Below are 20,977 nucleotides of genomic sequence, written 5' to 3'. Positions count from 1 at the left end.
TTATGTCAGTGTATAGAACATGATGTAACACTCATACATCAATAAGTATATGTGAATTATCAGAGTAAATATTTCCAGTAAGCGTGATATAAGTAGAATTAATAAGGGGAAGTTTATCACCCGTTATAGCGACATTAGGCAACAATAGGTTCATGGACCCGATCTTCCCTTCCGTTCCCGCCTTATAGTTCGTAATGATAGTCAGCTGTGTTCTGGTGTCGACACATTTGCTCTGTTATGTTACCGGTGACGCCCTGTGACTGGTGACGCTGCTGTGTTATAAGCGTTACCGGTGGCGGGTGGGTGACGTATTCCATGTGTATACTCGTAGTGACAACATGTAACCTGTTTATCTAGTGTTGACCACAAGACTTGTGATTATATGATGGTTGCAGAATGTTCTGTTCTCAGAGAATATGCTGGAATCTCCATACATTAACGCAGATTAGCGTTGACGGTTTTTACCAATAGATCAGATGAGATAAGAAAGAATGTAACACCTCATCAAGATCGCTAATTTGGAGCTGCTGGCTACGTCGTGTGCAAGTCTATGGTGGAGGTAAATTGATTAATTATGTGTAATGGTAATAACGGTCTATTAAGAACCATACGTAGTTAAAGTAGTGAAAGATAACTGAATTGTCGATTATGAATTATCAATTATTATTTTTCCGTGCTTAGTTTTCTTTATTGATTCAGTGGATCTTATAGATTAGTGAAGATATTCTCAAAGTGTGACAGAGGGAGTGTCTTACAACGGTAGGTATATTTACTTACGTGACTCATATGTCAACACATACGTATGGTTTGCCAGTGTTGACGGCAGAATACAAAGGAATTCAAACAGCAACAGACCACTTGGTGCTTTCGAGGTTGTTTGTGATAGTGGAAGATATCAGAGACCCACAGATCAGTGTAGTAAAAGTTAGAAGGTAAACAGGTAATGCAAATTGTCACTGTGATTAAGGAGGCGCAGATAATGGCAGTCATGGGGGTGAGGCGAGGTATTAGTCAAGTTTGCTCTTACCCGGATGTACAGTACGGCTATCAACTGCCCTGACCGTTAAGTTGTTCCATTTGTTAACGATCGTGTGGATGAACTAGTACGTCACCTCAATCGACGTAAAACGTTTACCCACAATTTTTTTTTATCTATTACTTAAAGTGAAATCAGACGAATCTTAAGTAACTTGACAGATCATGATTAACAAAACTTTTGATCATTTTCAATACTTGTATCAAATCATCTTTTAACCTTCTCTTTTCTGAGTGAAATAGATTCCAGTCGTTTAATCTGGTCTCGTAAGATCTGTTTCTCAGTCCGGGAATCATCTTGGAAGCTCTCTCCATCCAGTCATATTTCAGGTTGGGTGACCAAAACCGCACACAGTGTTCAAGATGTGGACGAACCAATGAATTGCAAAGAGCAAGGATGATATCCTAGATTTAAATTCGAAGGCCTCATATATGAATCCAAGAATTTTGTTCGTTCTTTTCACTGCTTCTCTGCACTGCTTACTTGATCTTAGGTCACCACAGATTATGACGCCCTAATACTTTTCCTCGTTTACCTTTTGTAGTTCAACAGAATTCATACTGTAGGCTACTTTTCGTTTTATCTACCAATATGTAAAACTTGACATTTCTTGATTATGAAATTCATTTGCCACTTATGACTCCAGTTCATCAGTTTGTTTATATCAGTTTGAAGCTGTAGACTTTCAAAGTTCATTTGTAGACATAGTTCCATGATTTGTATCACCAACGATTTTGATATCTTACAATGCAGCTCATGATGAATGGCATTCATATATATGCGAAAGAGAACTGGTCCCAAGACTGATCCTTGTGGCACTCCACTAGTTGCGTCTAACCATTCTGAGGCTTGACCACAATTCCAGCTCTGTCAACGGCCTGTCAACCAGTTTCTTACCCAATGAAGTACAACTTCATCAACGTCATGTTACAATTGTTTCTAGTGATATTTGATGCAATACCTTATCCAAAGCTTTTCGAAAATCTCTTGATAACATTAGCTGCTTTACTCTCGTCATTCATGTAAATTATATCATAAAAGAAATCAAGATTTGTCAGACGTGAACCATATCGTCAGAAACCATGCTGAAAATTGTTTATTAAGTGATGGTCATCTAAATGGTTTACAATTTTGTCTCGAATGATGGTTTTCATAAGTTTTCTCACCTTAAGCTAATAAGACGATAATTTCTCTTATTTACTTTACACAAAATACATGATCATGTTGGTTAGTGTTATCTGAGTTTCTTATGAGCTACTTTCTCACACAACAGCCACTTTTTTTTCATCGTTCCACTGTCTTGGTTTTGCTTTAGCATTTTCTAGACTGTGCTGACTAGGCATTGACGCGTACGTTCCTTCTGTGTTGCTTTGAAGGTTTTAAGGAAGCTTTTTCAAGCAACGTTCATGTCATTCTCATTGACCATGTCATCCCAGGTTTGTCTGTCAAGAGCAATGCGAAGATCACTTAAATTTCCACGTTTAAAATCGCTTTTTTTTTTTTGTCGCGTGTGTTATGTTGACCAACATTACATGCTGTGTTGAAAGCGATCTCAACTGTAATACGCTGGTGATAACTTGTGCCAAAGCTTTCTACAGCTTCAACATTATTAACGAGATTGTTTGTAGTTAGAACTAAATCTGTTATCTTCGTGAGTAGCTTTCTTGACTAACTGGATCAAGTCACTTTGATTAAACACATTTAGGTAGAGTCCACGTGGGCCCGGAGCTACTGGAAAGGGTTTCTCACCATTTACATATTGTTATGTTACAATCTCCTACTGTGATATTGTTATGTTACAATCTTCTACTGTGATATTGTTATGTTACAATCTCCTACTGTGGTATAATCTTTTTTATTCCATATTTCTGGTAAATGATCATAAAATTTTTCGTCTACCTCTGATTCTGTTTGGGGGTCTGTTAACTAGTCCCGCTGTTAACTAGTGCTGCTGTTAACTACTGCTGCTGTTAACTAGTCCTGCTGTTAACTAGTCCCGCTGTTAACTAGTCCTGCTGTTAACTAGTCCTGCTGTTAACTAGTCCTGCTGTTAACTAGTCCCGCTGTTAACTAGTCCTGCTGTTAACTAGTCCTGCTGTTATTTTAGTACAAAGTTTATCTTTAATTTCCACAAAAATTACATCGACATTATCAACGGCTACAGCAGATTTTTACCACAGAATTTAGATAAGCTTTAACATAGAGCAGGTCAGCACCGCCTACTTGTTTGCTCTGTCCCTAGTAAACAGAATGTACTCTGGTATTTAGTGGTCGAGAGCTCTGCTCCTGATATCGAAACACGATTCGAAAATGACAATCATATACTTTCCTCCTAACGCCGGCGTCACTAATTCTGGGACTTTACTCTTCAAACTCTGAGCTTTAACATGAAATAGTTTGAAACGAATCTGAGACTTGTTTGGAAAGGCACTAACGTTAGGAGGGGGATGGATGTGTTCCGAGTCATACGGTATAATGAGGACATGATACTGGAAAACACAAATATGGTGTCATATACTGTACAAATATATCATATGCAAATGTGATATGATAATGATAATTATAAACGGCCTCAGAAAGTGTCACGTCGCGAATGGTTAGGCAAGCACGCACTTGGGGCACGCCTCGAGGACTCTGAGTACCTACATGCTGATGTTATGTGAATTAAGATCCAGAAGCCGAGATCCTCTACCTAGTGGATTTCAACGTTCACCATAGGGAATGGTTGAATACCTCCCATACGAGTGGTGGAGGGATTGAAACCCTCACGTTCTCCATTCTCAATATTTAAAGCAAATTATCTCTTACTCTTCACATATGTAATGATCACTATGACCACTCTCCTAATACTCTTCATCTGTTTTTCACCTCTTGCCCATTCCGCTGTGAATACACAATCTGGCCCCAAGTTGGTTCATCTGATCACACACACATAAATGTATCTGTTCTAACGGCACCTCCTCCTCCAGCAGCCACTTTAGTCTAAGCGCAAATATTGACAAATTAACAAGATGATTGGAATAACTTCAGGAAATTTTTTTCTTACTTGGGTAAATTTCTGTAATGTTTGTCACTAACAAACACATAACAGAGGATATTGTTTCGATAATGGTCCTTAGCTAAGGGCATCTTTAACAACTTCTGTCGCTCTTACCTTTCCTTCCCTGTTCCGCTCTGACGGTACTATAGCTGTCTCTCCCATACACAAAGCAACTCTGGCTCTCATTTCTCCCCTAACTCTACCTTCCCTCACCTCCTGATACTTTTTTCGCTAATCCTATACCCTTACATGTAATCTCTTCGAACTGTCCGAAAAACGCTCTCCTCTCTGGACACAAGGAAGACTTATGATCCTGATGGCATACGTCCCCGTGTACTAAAAGGGTCTGCCTTTGCTTGTTCGTATGTTACGTTTCTGCGTAAAAGCGAAAACTTTTCCCTCATGGAGGCATGCGCTGGTACAAAGAACAATGACCGTTCTAGCTCCTCGAACTATCGTCCTATTGCTTTGACTTCTATTTCCAAAGTGTTCGAATCCCTCCTAAACTCCCATATCCACAGACATCTTCCATCTCACAGTCTTCTCTCTGATCACCAGTATGTCTAGTCGTCATCCCTGAAAAATTCTGGTGAGTCTGACGTAGCTGCCCTCGAATATTCAAAGCTTTTGACGGTGTGGCATCGGGGTCTCAACTTTAAGCTTTCCTCTTTAGTTTCCCTCCATCACTTTGCTCCTTCATATCTAGCTTCCTCTCTGGCTGATCTATCTCCGTGGTTGTTGATGGATCAGCCTCTCATCCTTCATTAACAACGGTATCCCTCAAGGTTCTGTCCTGTCTCCTATACTTTTTCTCCTTTTTATCAACGATTTCCTTGTATCCACAAATAGCCAAATGCGCTCATTCGCTAACTACTCCACACTGGTCTCTAAATCCTTCATTTCTGCTCCTTCTCTCACTCGATCAGTCTCCCGTTCCGTCACAGCTTCCTCAATAGACTCAGACCTGAACAAGATATTTCAGTAGGTTAGGTTAGGTTAGGTTAGGTTAGGTTTGACGAAGTCTGGTTAGGTTTCATGGCTCCAGGAACCAGTTTATGCTCTTCTCTCATCAAAAATTCCTTACGATTTTCTTTGACTATTCTCTGATTTCGTCGCTTGATTTACTGTGCATACTTGGTATTACTGTCACATACAATCATTCTTGGAAACCTCACTAGGAGTCTTGTTTAGATGTCGAAACTCCTTTTCTTCTGAACGGTTGATCCATTTACACAGATCCGTCCTTGTATGGAGTACTGCTGTCACATCTGGGGTGGTTATGGCTCAAAAGTAAAACTAGAATTAAGACTGTCGAACCCAGCTTAAATGTGAGGCTAAGTAAAAATTTACATATGTGTCATAATGAGCTTTTGGAATACAAAATGATAATCAAGGTTACTGCGACAATCTATCGTGTGTGCACCAGATCTACACCAGCGTAGATGGATAGATACTTACAAGAAAAGAGACTTTAGTTCTCAACCCCCGTCATCGGCCAGGCTCGGTCTTCCGTCTAGCAGTTGTCAACCCTCAAATTGCCAACCACTAACTACTCGTTATATGATTAAGTTTCTCAGGTAACGCACCGTAAATGCTGTTCCAAAGACTTTCTAAAAGGTTTCTTGTTGTCACTGGAAAAATATTGTCTTAGATTTACTTATACATTTAGATGGAAAAGCTTTTGTTTTAATTGTGTGGCTTAGCACTGTTTTCTTCCGGTAGTGGACAGTGTGTGGTCGCCCGGTGTCGCCATCATGAAGCAAAACATCAAGTTATCGGTAAGTGGAAATATTTATAATTATTTTGACACAGTGGACCATCCTGTCGTGACTATATTGTGTTATGTTTGATTTAATTTTCTTGTTGGTGATACATTATCATACCTTACCTTACCTGATCATACCTTACCTCACCTTGCCTTATCATACCTTACCTTACCCTGCCTTATCATACCTTACCTTGCCTTACCTTACCTTACCTTACCTTACCTTACCTTACCTTACCTTACCTTTCCTTGCCTTATCATACCTTACCTTACCTTGCCTTATTATACCTTACCTTGCCTTATCATACCTTACCTTGCCTTATCATACCTTACCTTACCTTGTCTTATACCTTACCTTACCTTATCATGCCTTACCTTATCTTGCCTTATCATACCTTACCTTTCCTTGCCTTATCATACCTTACCTTACCTTACCCTATCATACCTTACCTTACCTTGCCTTATCATACCTTTCCTTACCTTACCTTACCTTATCATACCTTACCTTACCTTGCCTTATCATACCTTACCTTACCTTGCCTTATTATACCTTACCTTACCTTATCATACCTTACCTTACCTTGCCTTCCTGCCCCAAGATACCTTTGTTCTGGGGCTCCTGCAGCGTTCAGGAAGCTAGCCACGTCCACCGGGCGGAAACACAGGTTCAGAAATTGTGATGTGAGTGCGAGGTGAGGGCGGACAGCTGAGCATCCAGTGTCACGCATCTTGGACACGAGGGGCGTGTTGTGATGTGTGTTGTGATGTGTTGTATCGATGTGTGTTGTGATGTGTTGTATCGATGTGTATAATGTTATGGAGATAAAGGTGACTACAGTGTAGACATTAAAGGTCAACTCGCACATACGTTCAGAGAGTTTTACATAGTATGTGTGTAATGGGATGGAGTTAAGTCCTGGTTACACAGGGGAGATATTTCGAGTCTGGTGGTCATATAGGTGTGTATGTGTTGTGTGAGGTCGTGTGTGATGTGGAGGTGGAGCGATGTGGAGGCATGTGTTGCTCAAGTGTGAGGTCGGGGTTAACTTTTTTATTCTACTTGGGAAACTGGTGGTTAGTTATGGAGTGGTTTCTGGCGGAAGTCGTATTGGGCTGATGAAAATAAGTGAGTCAGTTAGAGGGCTGTGGAGTATGATTCGGCCTTTAAGTACGAGTGTACGACCTTGGAGGTCAATGTATGAACCTACGGATGATGATCTGGATATCCAGGCTGAGGTCAAAGTCCAGGCTATCGTACCCAAGGCCCGCACCATCGTGCTCAAGGGTCGTACCGTCGTGCTCAAGGGTCGTACCGTCGTGATCAAGGGTCGTACCGTCGTGCTCAAGGGTCGTACCGTCGTGCTCAAGGGTCGTACTGTCGCGTGCTCAAGGGTCGTACCGTCGTGCTCAAGGGTCGTACCGTCGTGCTCAAGAGTCGTGCCGTCGTGCTCAAGGGTCGTGCCGCCGTGCTCAAGGGTTGTACCGTCGTGCTCAAGGGTCGCACCGTTATGCTCAAAGGTCGTACCGTCGTGCTCAAGGGTCGTACCGTCGTGCTCAAGGGTCGTACCGTCGTGCTCAAGGGTCGTACCGTCGTGCTCAAGAGTCGTGCCGTCGTGCTCAAGGGTCGTGCCGCCGTGCTCAAGGGTCGTACCATCGTGCTCAAGGGTCGCACCGTTATGCTCAAAGGTCGTACCGTCGTGCTCAAGGATCGTGCCGTCGTGCTCAGGGATCGTACCGTCGTGCTCAATGATCCCTTCCTGTCGTAGATCATCAGTAAAGACTGTCATGGTTTTAACTTTGACCCATAAACGAGTCGCCAAATAACTGTGCTCACCAGGTCATTATCTCCATACTTCACTAACATCTACATTCCTACATTTTGTACTTCTTCCGCCTAGGTGTTCTTCGGCTGTCTGGTGATGTTCATGTTGTTCGTCGTGTTCCTCGAAGAACAGGAGAACTGGCTCATTGACCCAGAGTACGTCCGTGCTGATGACGGTGGACGTTTCAGGTGAGTTAAATATATCTACTGACGTGTACCTACGACGGTAGACCTGACGCGTAGCACTGACGTGTACCTACGACGGTAGACCTGACGCGTAGCACTGACGGGTACCTACGACGGTAGGCCTGACGTGTAGCACTGACGGGTACCTACGAGGGTCGGGGCGACACCGTGCGTCTTGCTTGAGTGCTAACATCTGACCTGCTGCCCGCACATCACATCACATCACCTCTCAGTCTTGGGTTCATCTGGAACTGTTGTAAACTATATGTCAAGATCTTCTGACAAGATTTTGTCGTTGTTGTTGCCTCCATGTGTCACATTTCTACTGGTGGGACGATGACTAGCCTCTCCATCTCTTGTGCTGGACTCTCCTATATTTTCATGTCATACCACTTTGGTATGTTCCAGGATATTACTGCAGACTAGATCATCTTGTCTCTTCCTTATTGAGACGCTGTTAAGCCCAGGACATCATCCGCGATGCCCTCACTGTGTTACCCAGCTCAGATTATCATGTAAATCTCGTTTTTTGATTTTTTCTTATGTATAATCCTTTCAGTCTCTATGATAATTCGTGTTATATATTCCCAAAGTTTTGTTCGAGAAATATAGTAGGTTTTTTCTGGTTTATTACCGCTTGCGTTATTTATATTTGCTTATATATACATCAAACATTTTCATTATCTGTCTCTCATTATAGAAGTTCTCATTATCATACCACTCATTATACCATTATCATCACACGCGTCGAGGACCTTGAGACCCCAGAGTTTGGTATTATGTGGTTCGAGGTCGTCTCACATCCACCACATTCTTCCTTTGTTTCGCCCACTGCTCTCCTGATTCTAAAGATTTTATGTCTTTCTTCGACTCTGGATTCCTGCCGTAAGACTGTTGCAGTCTCTCATCCGCAAGCCTAGATCCTTTACTTGGGGAATTTCAGCGTTCACCATAGGTGATGGTTGAATATCTCCCGTGAAGATGATGGAGGGATTTATCACTGCCCGTAATAAAGTGGAGGATGTTATCTGAGAGGCAAGCGTTCCTTTACCGCCAATAACTATGACCTGCCGCACATTTTGAAAGACAGGTTTTTCACTTCCTCCAAAATTCGAAGATATTTTCCCTTGTTTCTACTTTTTCCTTTTCATTAACTTCTTTATATTTCAATTAAAGCACGGCCTTGTATTTTATTTTTGTCCGTGACTGGACCCTCCAACGCAAAGAACCAAAAATAAATGTCACCCACTGATAGGTCTCTCAGGTCTTTAGCTAAGGACATCTCTAACAACTTGTGTCGCTCTACCTTTCCTTCCCTGTTTCGTTCTGACAATACTACAGCTGTCTCTCCCGTAGACAAAGCAACTAACTTTGGTTCCCGTTTCTCCTCTAACTCCATCTTGGATGACTCTAACATCACTTCATCACTGATGCTCCTCTTACCAAACCTATGCCTTTCCCCGTAATCTCTTTTCGAACTGTACGAAAAGCAAGCGCTTTTGCCTCTGGACACAAGCAAGACTTATGGTCCTGATGGCATCCATCCCCGTGTACTGAAAGTGTGCCTCTGAACTTGCACCTGTGCTTGCTCGTCTGTTTCTTTTCCGTGAATGCCATGGTACATCCTGTCCCTGATAAGGGTGATCGTTCTATCCCCTCAAACTATCGTCATGTTGCTTTGACATCTGCCATTTCCAAAGTCTTTCAGTTCCTCCCTGACTCCCATAGTCTTAAACATATTGCTTCTCCCAGACTTTCTGATCACCAGTAATGACTTCCGTACGGCGAGATCCACTGGTGATATTCTTTCCTATCTTACTAATGTCTGCTCATCATCCCTGGAAGATTTTAGAGAGTCCAGTGGAGTTGTCCTTAACATATCTATGGCTTTCGACGGGGTTTGGCATTGGGATCTCATCCCTAAGCTTCCCTCTTTTGGCTTCCTTCCCTCTGCTCCTGCATATCTAGCTTCCTCTCCGGCCGATCTATCACCTTGGTTTTTGATGGATCAACCTCTCAGCCTTTTTCCTATCAATATCGGTATCTCTCTAGGTTCTGTCCTGTCCCCTACTCTGTTTCCTATTTATCAACGACTTCCGCTCTTCCACAAATAACCAAATGCATTCGTACAATAATGATTCAACACTGCATCCTCCACATCCTTCCATTTTGCTCCTTCTTCTCTCACTCGATTTGCATCACGTCTCGATACAACATCCTCAATAAACTTAAACTTAGACTGGATATCAGATTGAGGTAGATGAAATTTGTTTAGTTTAATGGCCTCAGGAGTCAGTATCTACCCATCTCTCTATCGAAAATTCCTATGAAACTTTCCTCTCTCCTCTAATGGTTCTTTAAATCTACCTTTTGATTTGCTGAACATACCTGTTATCAATGTAACACCCACTTAGTCTTGGAAAGCCCACTTTACGGAAATAGCTAAGTTTGTTTACATGTCAAAATTTCTTTTCTTCTGATCAGTTGTTCCGTTTATACAATGGATTGATTCGTCCTTGTATAGAGTACTGCTCTCACATCTGGGGTGGCTTTAGCTCTGCGTCCTTACTTGAAAGCTAACTTCGAAACTTGACCCCCTTGCCCTACGCCACAATGTTGATTCACTTTCCTCTTCTGTGGGTATTATTTTGGTTTTGCTGCCATGAGCTTTCTCCTTGTGAATCCCTACCACTAGCTAGACAACGCAATAATCGGCAAGCTGCTGCGACACATGATTACTATTTGGTCGTTGGCAACTCAAAGGTGGGCTATTTTGATAACTGTTTCTTTCCCTACACCTCGAAGTTTTGGAACTCTATTGTCTCATGTCTTTCCCGGTAACTATGACCTGCCGCACGTTTTAAAAGATAAGTTTTTCACTTTTCTGCAAAATTCGTCAATAATTTCTCTTGTCTCTTTCCCGTTCATAAACCTCTATATTCCCCTTAAGGCCTGGCCTTCTTGTGGGCTTTCGTCCGTGACTGGAACCTTCAAAGTAAGAAAACAGTAATTTTCTCAATAGTGGTCTGTTACCAGTGTGATCCTGGAAAGTCAACTTCTTCACGATGACTCACAAGTGTCCAGATGTTTGGTTCACTGTGGACACCACTGTTGGGCCACATAAAGCGTCACCGATATGTTGTTAAGAATTCCATTGCTCATTTTCTCAATTTTTTTCCTCCAACATTCCATCAGATTTTCTACTTCCCATTGGTAATTCATGTTAAGGTTTTTGCGGGTCCAGACATCAACCTTCATATCCCGTCAAATATTGTTTATTTTTTAAAGTGATACAGCAATTTCACTGAAAGCCAGAGTCTGTATTTCAGTCACATATCTTTTTAGGGTGGAAATACACCAGTAGCTTGTATGCCACACTTAGAAAATAACCTGAATGTATTTCTAGGTCACCAAAAGTCTGGAGCTACTCAGCGCTTAAACAGGAGAACTATTCTAGGAGGTCAGTGACTTCTGCTGGTGGGAATGGTCCTAATGATTCTCAGTCTGGCTGTGGCAACAGAAGCTGGTCTGGTCATCGGTTGAACCTTTATGATGAATTCCCTATTGCGCCGCCTGTCTATGTCGGCGACATGCCTAAGGAGTTCAGAAATACTGACCAAGGAATAGATCCTTATCATGCAGGACTGAAGAAGATCTTAGTCTGGGCAGAGGTAAGAGTAATACTAGTGCACCATATGAGATTACATTGAAAATAGGCAACGTTTTCTGTAAATAAGTTTAAGAGAAAACGCTTCTGTTATTTAGGGGGAACTTTTTGTTTTCTTAAATGGATTTCACGACTAAACTGCTTAATCCTTCAGACTTATTTTTTTTTCTTAATGAAGTTTAAACGTAAAATCTATTCATATACAATGAATGGGTGATTATTTTAAACATTTTTTAAAGGGTAAACTTTTCTGCAGGAGACTGAATTATTTTCTTCCGCGGGTTTTAAGGGTAAACGTTTCTGTTCTGTAGGGAGAAGGGATGACGTTGATGTAACGAGTTGTTTAAGGGTAAACTCTCCTAGTTTACAGAAAAGAATGAATGAAGTTTACTCACACGGGTTGTTAAGGACAGACTCTGCCATCCTGCAGGGCTACGGGTCCAAGACGATGGCGTTTGGGTACGGACGGGCGCCGTTCCAGGCGGCACACTGCCAGGTAGACGCCTGTCTGCTCACAGCCAACAGCTCCCTGGTGCCCCTGCAGGAGTTCGATGCCGTCATCTTCCACTTCAGGGCGACGGAGATCAACAAGATGCCACAAGTCAGGTCGGTGTCTGTGATCAGTATCTTGGTGTTCCGGAGTTTCTTATCTCCTTGAATATGTGATGGTTCGATCCTTAACCACGATGGTGCGAACCTTAGGTTTAGGATTAGGTCGTAGGCTAGATTATCATGCTCAAGGGTCGCACCGTCGTGTTCAAGGGTCGCACCGTCGTGCTCAAGGGTCGCACCGTCGTGTTCAAGGGTCGCACCGTCGTGCTTAAAGGTCGCACCGTCGTGTTCAGGGGTCGCACCGTCGTGTTCAGGGGTCGCACCGTCGTGCTCAAGGGTCGCACCGTCGTGTTCAAGGGTCGTACCATATTGTTCAAGGGTCGTACGAGGAGGTTATATTCCAAACACATCAGGAGAATTGTTTAAGTAGAATTTCATGGACGACCATAGTCTGTCATCATGTTGCTTCCACACTTGCTTGTATTCCTGCCACGATATTGTTAACGATGAGACCTTGCTGCTGTCGTGGGACGTGAGGTACCCAGGTATGATCACACTCAGGTGGTGAGGCAGCTCCACACCCCCAGCTGGAGCGCCTCCACTCCCTCCCTTGAGTCCCTCGCACTGCTGATACTTTGACTTAAATTGTCACTTAACTAACTTTTATCTCGATATACTTTCACTTCTATCGTGGTTAGGTTACTCTCCCGGCGGTCATACACTCTCACTCACTCTCCCCGCCACCCACTATATCTTCACCGGTCCTCTCACCAGCCTCTCCCTCCCACTCTCCCCACAGGTCCTCTCACCAGCCTCTCCCTCCCACTCTCCCCACAGGTCCTCTTCACCAGCCTCTCCCTCCCACTCTCCCCACAGGTCCTCTCACCAGCGCTGGGTGTTCTGGGAGATAGAGTCGGCCTCGTACGTCTACCAGGACCCGGCCAGATACAACGCACACTTCAACTGGACGATGACATACAGGAGGGACTCTGACATCGCTTACCCGTAAGTCCTGTACCTGTAGTTACTGACTGTAGAACACGAGGTAAAGTCCTGCCCCTGTAGCTACTGACTAGAACACGAGGTACCGTCCTGTACCTGTAGCTACTGACTGTAGAACACGAGGTAAAGTCCTGCCCCTGTAGCTACTGACTAGAACACGAGGTACCGTCCTGTACCTGTAGCTACTGACTGTAGAACACGAGGTAAAGTCCTGCCCCTGTAGCTACTGACTGTAGAACACGAGGTACCGTCCTGTACCTGTAGATAATGAATGTAGAACATATGGTAGGCTGTACACACACATATGCCCACCTCGTGTACCGTACCACAGTGTGTCCTCCTGGGCAGGTACGGCCGTGTGTACCGGGTACCGTCGCCAGCGGCTCCAAGCGGTGAGGTCAGGAACTACGCCGCCGGTAAGACAAAGATGGCCGCCTGGTTCGTCTCCAACTGCTTCACCCACTCCAAGAGAGAGAAGCTGGTCAAGTTCATGCGTCGGTTCCTCCAGGTGAGTGGCTCAGGTCCTCCTCAAGTAACTCCTCAAGTTACAATAAGGAACTCAAGACGTGGGACAAAGAAGCATCAGGTTTGGAAGTGACTTTAACCCTTGAATACGACGACGTAAACCTCTTGAGTACGAAGGGGTTGTCTTCGAACTCAAGGGGTTAAATCGTCTTACTGAAGACGTTTAGCCGTCGTATTTAAGGGCTTTTGTCAGAGTGTTTGGATGTCCTTGGTAAAGTGTGTGTCTCCTTATTATCTATTTTTACTGTACGGGGGAGGGAGTTGTACACATTTGTACTGGCCGGGGGGGGGGGGGGGGGGTCTTCACTGGTGGGTGGGTCACCATATATAGCAACAGAAGGCCCTTGGTTTGCTCAGCGACCTCGGAACCCGGCTGATAACAACCAGCTAAGGACGAGAGAGAGAGAGAGAGAGAGAGAGAGAGAGAGAGAGAGAGAGAGAGAGAGAGAGAGAGCGGCCGGTTTTCTGTTTCAGCGCCTCAGTATAGCCGTCCAACGAGGGAATGCAATCTGCATCAGCAGCTCACGTCCCTCACCTGACGCACCGGAACCTGGATGTGGAAAGCGAGGTGTGTTTTCGGGGCATTACACATGACAGCTAGAGACTGAGTGTGAACGAATGTGGCCTTTCATCGTTTGTTCCTGGCACTACCTGGTTAGAGTGGGAAACAGAGAAGAAGCATGATTATGATAAGCAAGTGTATGATTGCAGTCAACCCCAGGTGTATGTCAAGTGAATGAGAGCGCTACTCTGCAGGTGGACGTGTATGGTAAGTGTGGACCCTTCAATTGCTCGCGTGACGACCCTGCCAAGTGCTACTACATGCTGGAGAAGGACTACAAGTTCTACCTGTCCTTTGAGAACTCGCTCTGTAAGGACTACGTCACCGAGAAGTTCTTCTCCCTCCTGAAGTAAGTCCTGAAGTAGATGAAGGTACTCCTGAAGCATGAACTTCGAGGATGTAGGATATTTTCCTCCTAATAGAGAAGGAGTTGATCTTTCAGACATGAAAGAATAAGTGGGAAATTTGAGAGACTAAAAGTCTGTATTGGATTATCATTCACTCGATATCTAATTTGGTTTGACATGAAATTTTGCCATTAGGTAAAAAACCGCATATCATTAATCAGAATCCATAAGAGATACATTGATGACGGTCTTGTCAATTTTCCTGTACCTCCTGTATGTTAACTGTAACCTGTCGTATGGATACAAGTTTCATAAAATGGATGATTACGTCCCTGACTCTTGTAACAAGTGATAAACGGACTCGGTGTTTTAAAGGTAAGATAACTTCGCTGGTAACATGAGTCGTCATCAAGTCCATACTATCATGTTCCACACCAGTCTTCCCCAGTCCCTCAGTTCTTCAGTCTTCCTCAATCCCTCAGTTCCTCAGTTCTTCAGTCTTCCTCAATCCCTCAGTTCTTCAGTCTTCCTCAATCCCTCAGTTCTTCAGTCTTCCTCAATCCCTCAGTTCTCCAGTCTTCCTCAGTCCCTCAGTTCTCCAGTCTTCCTCAATCCCTCAGTTCTCCAGTCTTCCCCAGTCCCTCGTTCTCCAGTCTTCCTCAGTCCCCCAGTTCCTCAGTCTTCCTCAGTCCCTCGTTCTCCAGTCTTCCTCAGTCCCTCACTTGATATACAGATTTATGTAAACACAAACTTGAGCTTTGAATAATGAGTCACGTGAAGATCATTAAGATACCCACTCAGTTAACCACTACAGTAACCATGTCCTTCTTTGGATGTCGAGAAAAAGTTAAAATTGACAAACTAGATTTTTAGTAAACAACATTTAACAGTGATGCGTTTGGTTTGAAAAATCGTCTGATGATTTTAAAGTTTTTCTTTATGTATTAACATTTGTGGTCTGTTGGTCTGATGGTCTGATGGTTTGGTTGGTCCGGCAGGTACGATGTGGTCCCCGTGGTCTTCGGTCTGGGGGGTTACGACCACCTGGCACCCCCTCACTCCTACATCAACGTCCTGGACTTCGCCACTCTGGAAGGCCTCGTCAACTACCTCAAGTACCTGCACGCTAACGACACCGCCTACAATGAGTACTTCAAGTAAGAATCTGACAATGATGCAATGATTATGAAGACTGGTAATTCTTCCTAGGCTTTGACAACAGTGTAATGCATGAGGTATACTGTCATTTTCCCCTTCGTTCTGGTTATGGGAACTGACTCTTACAGTCATCTAACGCTCACTTCTCCATGTAAGATGATCCAGCTTAACATATTTGTAAAACTTCATTGATGTACTTACTGAATCTAGCCCCCGTATTGACAATGACGGCCATGTATGTACAACTTCAAGATTTTTCAAAATATGTCAACTGATGGCTTCAAAATGATGTTATTGGCCTTAATGATCCTGGCAGTCGATGGTCAGCTGCTGCGTCACATAATTACTATGTAGCTGATGGCAACTCAAGGGTGGGCCGTTTTGATAACTGTTTCCCTTCACGTTGGATCTTTGGAACTCTCTACCTTCTCATTTCTTTCCCAATAACTATGACCTGGCACACATTTCAGAAGACAGATTTTTCACTTCTTGCAAATTTCGTAAACACTTTCTCTTGTCTAATGTTTCCCTTTCATAATTTTCTCTATATTTCAATTAAGGTCCGGTCTTGATGTGGAATTCTGTTCGTGACTGGAACCTTCAACGTAAAAGAAAAAGCCAATTAAATAACCAACACTTAACCAACGTTCACTAAGACGTACAACCTTTACTGTAATGTATAACTTGTCACACAATAGCAACATATGGAACTGTTTTCTAAAAGCCAGTGATATTTGGATTGTTTTTTGCGCTTCCAAGTTAGTTAAGGAGCTAAGGTGGACACATCTTCATACTTCCCTCGTCCGTAACAAAGTAAAAGGTCACTATATGTATTCTGCAGGTCAAAGGTCATTCTATGTGTTCTGCAGGTCAAAGGTCATTCTATGTATTCTGCAGGTCAAAGGTCATTGTATGTGATATTTGCTAGGTCAAAGTTCTTTGTTTTAGCTGTTTTTCAGATCACTGTAACTTGTAAGTTATGGTAAGTTATCATGAACAAAACGTTGCACAGAACAATACTTGCGACACACAGTAGATCAGTTTACAGTTAGTGCTACAGAAAGATGTTTTGACCTACCATGTTGCAGGAAGCATGAAGCTTCAACCCTGCACCAGAGGAGACATGGAGAAGCCAGGAAGTGCAGTACACATGTTAATGTTCTCTCGTGTTGATCATACACTCGCATCATAGCGAGGATACGTTGCTTACATGTAAGATGTTGTCGAACATTATACATTCATTTTCATCATAATAATCTGGTGGATTCTTTTTGTGTCTGTCCGGTTTACCAACTCAAAGAAGTGTTAACTCAGTCAACTGCTTGAAGCTGCTTTGCCTAGCTACCTCAGCGCCTCAGCCTCGCCATCTCAGCTTAATTGCCTCGGTCTGGCGATCTCAGCTCAGCTTCCTCAGTCTGGTTATCTCAGCTTAGCTATCTCAGCTTATCTACCTCAGTCTGGCTACCTCAGCTTATCTACCTCAGTCATCATGGAAACAAGAAGAAAAAAGTTATAAGTTACTTGTTATTAATTACTCTTCCTCAGTACAGGTTACAACCATCGATACAACAGGTGGATACACTCACTCACTCAGGTAACCTCATACCCAGGACGGTACAGTCTACAACCAGACAACCTTTGAACACAACTCTACAACTCTTGGTTGTGATGGACTGACTTTTGAGACTCAGGTCAAAGGCCAGGTCATCATACCCGAGACTTAAGGCTAAGGTCAAAGGCCAGGTCATCATGGATCCAGCTGTCCTAATGACCATCTGAGGTCATTTCAGTCAAGGTTCATCTGCCTCACGTGAAGATGTCTCATAGTTTACTCTTTCTCCTCCGCCACAGATGGAAGGACAGGTACGTCGTGCACGACGGCTGGTCGGCCAGAGCCCAGAGCTTCTGCGAGCTGTGCAGGAAGCTCCACCAGGACACCACCACACACGTCTACCAGGACCTGAAGCAATGGTTCGTGACGCAAGGCCACTGTAAGAAGCTGGACACCAGGACCTGGCGAAGGTGGAGGTAGTGAACAACCTGAGGTTGTGGGCGTCGCCTCGCGTGGAGGCCGCCCGCCCGCGTGGTGATTGTTGTGATGTGATTCTATAACACCCTCAGTGTTGTGTTGTAGACGACTGTCATCTGGTTATGGTGAGGTGAACGCTAGTCATGTGGCTCGTGTGGTGAAGCGAAACTTGATAAAAGACGTTCTACAATCTAGATGAAGTGAGGTGAACTGATGATAAGGACTTGATTACAGAGAATAATTATGTAACGTGGCCTTTATGTGCTGCTAGGAACGAGGGCGTCATGCCTGAAGGCGGGTGGACGGCGTACGTTATGCGGGATAACACTGTCTCCTCCCAAGTCACTAGTCCTCTCGTCAAATATCTGTTCGAGTAACAATATCCAGAGGACGTAACACAGTCGTCTGTTGATGGCTGTGATATTCTTAATCTTCACATAACAAGGAAGTCATGTAACGTTCATAGTAATCAAGATATATAAGTTGTGAGATCGCGCGAACGGATGATTTCACCAAAGATGAACACGTGTGACTATGATTAGATTACGTGGATGGACCTTATGTGGGTCTTTGTTAAAGAGGAAGATACGTCCCCACACTGCGTTGACATGATGGACACCTGGCGCAAGTGTGGGATGCTGTGTCACCACAATGTACATTCTCTGACCACAGTCTGTTGGCTGAACCCGACCTTTGTAGAAGACAAGCACAGTACGATGGCAAAAACTCTTTAGAGTTTCCAGAGAATGTATGATCATTATTGTCATAATCGTTTAGTTGGTTAAGGACTTATATACCTGATTATAATAATAAAGAGACCAAACAAATATTACATATAATTAAAGACATCACCAAAGAATGTTGTACAAAGGAATACAAGGGAATCCAGACAACAGCAGACCACTAGGTACTTACGATTTTGTTTGTGATCATGAATGATAACACAAACTCACACATCAGTGTGGGAAACGTTAGAAGATATACAAGTAATTCAAAGAGATGAACCAGCTAATTGTCACTATGACTAAGAGGGCCCAAATCATGAAAGTCGTAGACATGAAGGGAAGTGCGTATCAAGTCTGTTCTTAAACGTCTCCGTAGTTCTGCTTTCAACCATCCCAGACGGGAACTCGTTCCATATGTGAAAATTCGGTCGAAGAAAAGACACTTCGCCTCATCCGAGGTGAAACTATGAATAAAATCAGATAAATCAAGTCTTCAGTAACTTGATAAATCAAGATTATCAATTCAATAATTTCGAATCCTTGTATAAGATCACCTCTTAACCTTCTCATTTCTAAGCTAAATAGATTCCAGTCGTTTAATGTGTTCACGTAAGATTATCTGTTATCAGTCCGGGAATCATCTTGGTAGCTGGACGCTGTTCTCTCTCCATCATACCTGTGTTCAGGTAGGATGACCAAAACTGAACCCAACATTCAAGATGTGGACGAACCAGTGAATTATGAAGAGTAAGGATGATTTCCCTGGACTTAGATTCCAAGGCCTTACTTATGAAACCAAGAATTTTGTTCGCCCTTTTCACTGCTTCTCTGCACAGCTTACTTGGTCTTAGGTCACCAAGTAAGTTCAAGTATTTTTCCTCATTTACATTTTGTAGTTCAACAGAATTCTTTTTGTAACTTGCATTATCGTATTTATTAACAATATGTAAAACTTTGCACTTATCGATGTTAAAGTTCAGTTGCCACTTGTGAACCCTGTTCATCAGTTTGTCTATGTCAGTTTGAAGCTGTCGACGTTCAACTTCATTTGGAGATTTATTTCTCAGCTTGTCTCATTTAGTGAACTTTGATATCTTGCAGTGCAGCTCATTATCAATATCGTTACAATGAGTGAGAAAGAGAACCGGTCCCAGGACTGATCCTTGTGGCACTCCACTTTGTACGTCTAACCATTCTGAAACTTGACCATTAATTATAACTCTTTGTTTACGGTCAGTTAACCAATAATATCTGACTCAATTTGTGATCGTAACCTTTGATGCGGAAACTTTTAGAAATCTTTTTGAAAACCTTCATCACACATGTTGATTATATCATAAAAGATATCGAGCAGATTTGTCAGACATGAGTGATTGTCGCTGACAACCATGTTGAGAATCGTTAAGTGGTGGTCTTCCATATCTCGAATGATGGTGTCCATAAGTTTCCCAACTACAGACATGAAGGTCATAGGACGATGATTTCCGGGTCGTGACTTATTCCCTTTGTTGAGACCAGTATGTAACCTAGAGCTGAGGTAATGTCTGCAATGAAGTAAACATGTCACCAGACTAGGCCAATACCCGGACATAGTAAACAAACGTTATGATACGAACCTGTAAGTTAGCAAGTTGGACTTTGTTATGTAGGAACTGATGAGAACAGATCGAAACCTTCTGACAACGACCTTTCACTGACCAGAGCCAAGCTGAACCCACTTCTTAGCCTGGATTTAGTCAGGCTGATGAACATGTTGTACTTCTCCTTCCACGGTTACATAACTAATATGATAACTATAAGAATCATCAAGATACAGATGCCGATATTCTGTTCCATGTCTCTATTTTCACTTTTTACTGTTATTCGTTAAAGATAAACTTGACAAAATACTCCGCTTCAAATTCACTGTTGACATTATTTCCTCCACAGTGAACAAGTTCACAATTCCTTTCTTTATGTCATTTGTTTATCTTTATCCTGTTGCCAAACTGGAGTTTCGGACACAAGCTCGCGAGAGATGACCCAGTGGAACATACGATCCTTTGAAACAGATGCTTCAGACTCGACACTTGTAACTCAGTGGGTTTCATGTGATTGAACTTATCTTTCTTGACTCGTGTTTCTTCATCTGTTTTCGATACATCGTACCGACTCCCCATGATGTCATGGCCTCCTGCTGCTCTGTACTACCTCTTGTTTGCAGATTTGTTGGCAGTTCACGTCCCACACCTCCAGTTGATTGTAATTGCTCGGTCTTATTTTCGCCCGTTGTGTTGTATGTAACATTCAAAAGATTGTACCTAATCCTTCTGGTGATTTATTTCCGCTGGTGTCGAGTTGCTGACTGGAATAGATGAATTGACGGGATAGAAATACATCTTGATTACTTGTTGCAATTTTTTTTATTGGATTTTACGTCATCGGAAACTGTTTTGGTAACAAATAATAACAAATAAAACAGTATGAAAATACAAACTCGACGCTGGAACAGTGAATGTGTTTGTGCGAAGGTCGGTCATTGTAGGACGTGGAACATGAAGGATTAATTGTGATCATGGAGA

General features: G+C 43.0%; 1 protein-coding gene across 1 annotated transcript; it reads left to right on the top strand.

The window, feature by feature from the left end:
• The first annotated feature begins 201 nt into the window (after nucleotides 1-201).
• Nucleotides 202-18,518, top strand: LOC139746193 (alpha-(1,3)-fucosyltransferase C-like). Its single transcript, XM_071657119.1, has 10 exons — nucleotides 202-559; nucleotides 5,799-5,854; nucleotides 7,740-7,852; nucleotides 11,256-11,520; nucleotides 11,947-12,122; nucleotides 12,945-13,073; nucleotides 13,419-13,578; nucleotides 14,352-14,506; nucleotides 15,503-15,661; nucleotides 17,514-18,518. Exons 2-10 carry the CDS (start codon nucleotides 5,831-5,833, stop codon nucleotides 17,692-17,694), a joined length of 1,362 nt encoding a protein of 453 aa, XP_071513220.1. The 5' UTR covers nucleotides 202-559; nucleotides 5,799-5,830; the 3' UTR covers nucleotides 17,695-18,518.
• Nucleotides 18,519-20,977: the final 2,459 nt, after the last annotated feature.

Source organism: Panulirus ornatus, chromosome 4 (genome assembly GCF_036320965.1).
Source record: "Panulirus ornatus isolate Po-2019 chromosome 4, ASM3632096v1, whole genome shotgun sequence".
Lineage (NCBI taxonomy): Eukaryota > Metazoa > Arthropoda > Malacostraca > Decapoda > Palinuridae > Panulirus > Panulirus ornatus.
Note: the sequence above shows the minus strand (reverse complement) of the source record. Positions and strands in the feature narration are given on the sequence as shown.

Excerpts from the sequence above, each read along its gene's own strand:
- LOC139746193 (XM_071657119.1), top strand. The coding sequence starts at position 5,831 with ATGAAGCAAAACATCAAGTTATCG. Across the intron at positions 12,123-12,944 it reads AACAAGATGCCACAAGTCAG|GTCCTCTCACCAGCGCTGGG; the intron begins GTCGGTGTCTGT and ends CTCTCCCCACAG. Across the intron at positions 13,074-13,418 it reads GACTCTGACATCGCTTACCC|GTACGGCCGTGTGTACCGGG; the intron begins GTAAGTCCTGTA and ends CCTCCTGGGCAG.